The 5,684-nt window shown below is 34.7% G+C and overlaps 1 protein-coding gene across 2 annotated transcripts; it reads right to left on the bottom strand.

Annotated features, from left to right (window-relative positions):
* Positions 1–2,046: 2,046 nt before the first annotated feature.
* LOC145168953 (phosphatidylinositol/phosphatidylcholine transfer protein SFH2-like) lies at positions 2,047–4,862 on the bottom strand. 2 transcript variants are annotated; one of them, XM_079087598.1, is made up of 11 exons: positions 4,604–4,862; positions 4,466–4,494; positions 4,016–4,099; positions 3,850–3,903; positions 3,697–3,774; positions 3,530–3,583; positions 3,303–3,362; positions 3,124–3,219; positions 2,916–3,017; positions 2,694–2,774; positions 2,047–2,625 (listed from the first exon to the last, which is right to left on the bottom strand). In XM_079087598.1, the coding sequence occupies exons 1-11, from the start codon at positions 4,656–4,658 to the stop codon at positions 2,308–2,310; spliced, it is 1,011 nt and encodes a 336-aa protein (XP_078943724.1). In that variant the 5' UTR covers positions 4,659–4,862; the 3' UTR covers positions 2,047–2,307. The 2 variants fall into 2 exon arrangements, with proteins under 2 accessions (XP_078943724.1, XP_078943728.1); XM_079087602.1 differs by lacking the exon at positions 4,466–4,494.
* Positions 4,863–5,684: the final 822 nt, after the last annotated feature.

Raw genomic sequence — 5,684 nt, forward strand, 5'->3', positions numbered from 1 at the left:
ACTAGGCATTAGCTTACAGTTTGTTGATTGTTTCAGGTACTTCTGAGCCTAAGGGAAAGGGCAAGGCTTGATGGCGTGGCATACACTCTCTCAGGCGTTTTATGGGACACTCTGATATTTGAAATAAAATGTTGATATTATGAATTTGAAAACAATTGTTCTTGAGATTTTGTGGTTATTTGGAAATGTTTTGATTATTTAAAAATGAAAATTTTCTTTTGAAAAATTGGGTCGTTACATAAGGTTAGGGTTTTATGAGGTTTGAGGGTGATGGAGGTTGACAATGAACCCTAAAATCGAGTTAATGAAGTTTAAATATGAAGGAACGCCTAAAAGATCATAGGCTTGGGCTGCAGCTTTCCTCACATCGTGACCACCTATGTGTCACGTCGTGACCAGTCCCGATACACGTTCTTCACTTTCGCTTGTCACATTGTGACCTCTCTATGGTCATGTTGTGACACTCGATTTTCCCCAAAAACCAAGCTTTTGACTCCTTAATGCCCTAACCCGATCCATTCTGGAAAACGAGTGTTACATGGTGGCAAAGGTGGTGGTGGTATAGGTGACGAAGGTGACAATGGTGAGGTCGGTTGGTGGCGGAGGTGGTGGTGGTGGCGGGGAAGGTGACAGGGGAAAAAGGAATGGACGACTTTGAATAATCATGTATGATTATAACTCTCCCGCTGCACCGGTATGCCGGAGCGCTAAAGCGGCAAATGAGAAATATGTAGCTGATGTTGAATCTCAATATATATATATATATATATTTTTAAATTTGAACGAAACCTACTTCTATATATATAGACACACACATGACGGTTCGGTTCGGGTATTCGCAGTACCTAAATACCCAAACCGAAATTGAAACGTAGATAGTCGGTTTTTTTGGTTCGGTTTTTTTTCTGTTCCGGTTTTTCGGTTTTGGATTGGTCGGATCGACTCGGTTTTTCGGTTTTGCGGTTTTTTCGCACACCCAACCTCCAACCGACAGAGAACTTGTCAACAACAGTGATTCATCCAAATTAAACCTAGAGAATGTCTATTGAACAAAAATAAACCTGGAACGACGATGGAAAACAATGGTCGAGCCAAAATTGATTTGCCAAGTTTGCACTTGGCCCCCAACACTTTTTTTTGAAAGGAGATCAACAATGGTGTAGATTGAATGTCATCCATCTTTGGAGAGAGAGAGAGAGAGAGAGAGAGAGAGAGAGAGAGAGAGAGAGAGAGAGAGAGAGAGAGAGAGAGAGAGAGAGAGACCATCCATCTTCATCAGGTTATTGATTTGTTTTTTGCAATGGATAATAGTAATGACGTTTTGAAACCTTAACAAATGTTGTCAAAATGGGTCGAGTTTACGGTTTGAAACTTCAATCAAAACCAGAACATCGGCGAGATATACTCTTTTCACGTCGACTAAGACTTGTTTGTTATGAGCTCCATTAAAAGAACGTCCAACCCTGTACATGATAAGTGGAGATGAGGATGAAGACGACAACAATTGTGGGCAATTTAAAAAAAGATTTTCTTAGGATTGGGCAGTGTTTTGGGGAGGGTTGGTGGTTGTTTGTCTTACACGTGGAATCGATGTGGCACAACATATGCCATGTCAACTAATGTTTGACTGAATTCACATGCTAACCGGGAACAATAGTTTGCATTCCCCTCAAAAACAGGTTATTTTTTAGTTTATACCTTTAGAATATGAACAAAATTTAGTTCAAGGAAGAGAAACTTGTTGGCCTATAATGACAATAAACCAAATTTCAAAAAATAGAGAACATATTTATATAACACTTAGGAAAAGCTTATGATTGGTGAAAGAAAATGGTGGATAGAGGACCTAAGTTTCAGCATAAACATCTTATAAAAATAAACATTACTACGTCAATAAATAATTTTTACCCAAAGTTTAAAATATAACACATGACTACAGCATCTTTGCATGTTTTTTTTTTTTTTAATACTAATAAACATTGTTACATAAACTAACCACTAGCCCAAAGGTGAAAAGTACCATTTAGGTGATTGTTACAAGATATATAAAGATCCAAGCAACATAACTAGAACTTAAAATGCCCCATATTAATAATATACATACATGAAAACAAACTTTTGAGCAATACAAGCAGAAGCAATAGGATGATGAGATATTTAATATATATCCATTGCTGAAGCATCTCTATTGCAAATACCTACCTAGATAAGTGACACCAGAACAGAAGAGATGCATAAATAAATAATATACTTGAAGGCTGAAGCTACTAAGGACTAAACCACACGAAACACAAACATGGAGGGACCTTAATCGGCAATCTTGGAATTCTGAAAGGACCCAGAGAGACTTTTACGGTTTCGAAGCTTCTTCAATTCGGATTCAAGTGTTTTGTGTATCTCTTCATTTTCAGGGTCTCCCAAGGGCACTTCCACATGCACTGATCCTTGTTTTGCAGCTTCTTTTGGCTCATGAACACCTGAGAGCTGCTTCATGTAGCTGTAAAGTTCTTGATGAAAAGGATGATCTAATGAGTAGCAGTCAGAAGTAATGTCTGACCCTGACCCTGAGCTTGACCCTGACCCTGACCTTCTGCAGAAATGGGGCAGGGATGGATAGTCCATTATCTGCACAACCAAAACATTATATGTTCATTTTCCAAAAATGCCCTTATGCTAAAAACTATTTTATTTACCTTCAAAAGCTCCTCGCGACCATTGCCTTGCAACACCTGAACTTTTAACTTTGTTCGTTCTTGCAGAAGTGGTTTCACAACCTGCATAACATTTATGTGTTGACAATTACAACATAATTTGCTTAAAAGGTAGAATGTTGTAATAAGAAAAGAAAAAAAATTGAAATCATATTTTAATATTTCTTGCATTTGTCGCATGAAAGTTACTTAGTAATAGAATACCTTCCAACAAGCGGAGAATACGTATGGAACATTTACTATATAATATGTAATTGTCTTCTCTGGGTAGTTAAGATCATCAACAGTTGAGATTGTTGTCAGCAGCTGCAGTAGCAATAGATTAATGCCTGATTGATATTTCTTGCATTTAATATATATATATATATATATATATATATGTGCTTAAACTAATAAGTAGATATACATATACCTTTATCTGGTTCAATGCTGATAGTTTTAGGCCACTCATATCTAAAACCTTGACACACTTGCCAATATATTTTCCATTCTTTTTTGTTGCAGTTGGCTACAATGAATTCAGTGATTAAAAATTATTAGCATCTTAATCTTAAAGTAAACTCATAAAATAAAACCATTTTCCATTCTCACCAAAATCACACGATCGCGATATTCATTAATTTGAATGTGTGATTGCACGTAATAATGGATCTGCAGGAGAATTTCAAAAAAGTTTCCATTAGATTTAATGAAAATGGTTTGTGTTTGAATGACATTTCTAAAAATAGTTAGAGCTTTCAAAAAAGATTGATGTAATAGGAAGAAGTAAATGAATATAATTAAAGTATGTTGCTATTTCTTGCATTCATAAGGCTTACAGATGCTTTGTCAAATGTGCTGAGACCTGCCCCAATAGCAAACACTGGAAGCCCCTATTGTAGAAGACATTCACAAGTAGAAAAAAAAATGAGAAGAATAAAAGCAGGTTGCATTGCTATATGCTATTTTAGACAACAAAACAATAATATCAACAAATGTAACTAACCTCTCTCGTGTAACCAGACACTCCTATCAGCTGTGAATCACGCACTCCTCTGTAGAAATTAGTTGGAATAATCGGTTTCTGCACAACAAATTTCGCATTAGAAGGGCATTCACGTCTTTTTCTTAGTCCAATACAAAACAAACGGGGGCTTACAGCTAAAATCTCATCTATCCCATTTTGCAGCCTCCAGTTTAAGCTATCTACCAACTGTAATTTTACACAAAGAGAATCAATCATCAAAAAAAAAGAGAGACAGATCTAGTCGTATATATATATATCATGGGATTTTAAGTATAAGGATCATGGATTTGGATTGAACCATTTTGTGGGCTTTGGTAACATTCCCCTCTCTTGCTTTGAGAAATCGCTCCAAGGTTTCAACTATATATCCCTGATGAACATTCTGAAATGAAGAATTACATACATGAGAAAAAAGTTTGAGTCTTTAAAACACCTAATTTTAAAACCAGTTAATGATTTCCATTGTTATGTGATACTAATTATATCATCATCATTTCAAACCCCAACTCGGAAATGCTACCAATGAGATGTGTACAACAAACACGAAAGATCTTGAATTTTGAACGTAGCATTTGCACATTCTGCGAGGCAGCGAGAAGCTTGAAAAAAAAAGATGAAAGGAAAAGATGAAAAGCAACTTTAACAACAAGAATTTGCGTCTCAATACATACAATAATCAGAAATCGAGACTAGGATTCGATAATAGGTACAGATCTAAAAGGGTAGTAAAGGAGAAAGTCTGCAAAACCTTGAATGTTCTTTTTAGAGGCTCGTCAACTGCCCAAAATTCCCCCAAAAATTCAAAATTAGTAAATCGTCGTTAAGCTTAAATTAACAAACAAGAGCAGTAGAAATTTGCAAATAAAAATAAAATTGCGGAACAAACCTTGGTCCATTAACGCCTTGAACTGATTGATTGCTTCTTGAGAAGCAAGACCCATTTTAGTGCAGCTTGTACTAGAAGATAAAATCAGATTGTTTTACGAACAAAGAACACAAATTTTTACTTCAAAGACTAAAAAGCTTTTGTGATCGTTAATGTGAAGTCCACAGCTTTTACGACTCTCTCTTTCTCTCTCTTCTGCTAAAGTTATGACGAACTTTCTCGGGAGAGAGCTCATCTCTCTCTTTCTCGACATGTCACGTTTTAAATTGACCAGTTGTTAGAGAGTCATTGCTCCCATAAAAATAAAATAAAAAGAATAAAATAAAATAAAAAAGAGATAAAGTTTGTTTATAAAAGTACTAGGTTATAACCCGTGGAAATTGGTCGGTATGATTAAAATAAAAAATTATATAGATACAAAAAATAAATAAATTTTAAAAATGCATTGGATTTATTGTAAGTAATCATGAATTAAATTGATAAGTAAAAATAAACATAATACTTTAACGTAGATTTTGAAATAAACATAATACTTATCTAAAATCAATAATTTCAATTCTTCTCTCCTCTTTATTCTTTACTTTGGATAAAACAACTTTACTTATCTAACTTTAACTTAGTATGGATAAAGCAACATAGCAACATATAACGAACAATGTGAGAAAACTTGTTCTCGCAAAAACAACCCAACCTTTCGAACTTTTATTTATGGTCATAGCAAAACAAACTGAACGTTTCGGCATCAATAATCGTGTACATAAATGACCAAAGTCATAAAAACACTCTCATGGCAGTTCTTGGAATAAATATTTGTGGAAACACTACATTTGGGACTAAAATCAATATCTCCATTGCTTTATGCCAATCTGCAAAAAAACAAACTATGTCAAATATACAAGATTAAAGTTCATATATATTATTCTTACATCGATTTATTATAAAACGATGAAAGATAAATTAAAAGCTTTTAGTAGTTTCCAAATTTTCATATTTGCATTGCTCCTTTGTAAACAACAATCATATTTAAAATCAGTATCATCCGGGTGGCTAATTGGTTCACAATAACTTTGTCCCAGAGAAT

The sequence above is a fragment of the Lactuca virosa genome, chromosome 1, assembly GCF_052849685.1.
Source record: "Lactuca virosa cultivar CGN04683 chromosome 1, Lactuca_virosa_CGN04683_v6, whole genome shotgun sequence".
Classification (NCBI taxonomy): Eukaryota; Viridiplantae; Streptophyta; class Magnoliopsida; order Asterales; family Asteraceae; genus Lactuca; species Lactuca virosa.

What these genes read in the sequence shown, in the direction of transcription:
- LOC145168953 (XM_079087598.1), bottom strand. Translation starts at nt 4,658, where the DNA reads ATGGGTCTTGCTTCTCAAGAAGCAATCAATCAGTTCAAGGCGTTAATG. An exon ending in TTACCAAAGCCCACAAAATG is followed by an intron (nt 3,904 to 4,015) that starts GTTCAATCCAAA and finishes GTAAAATTACAG; the next exon opens with TTGGTAGATAGCTTAAACTG. An exon ending in CAGCATTGAACCAGATAAAG is followed by an intron (nt 3,018 to 3,123) that starts GTATATGTATAT and finishes TTGCTACTGCAG; the next exon opens with CTGCTGACAACAATCTCAAC.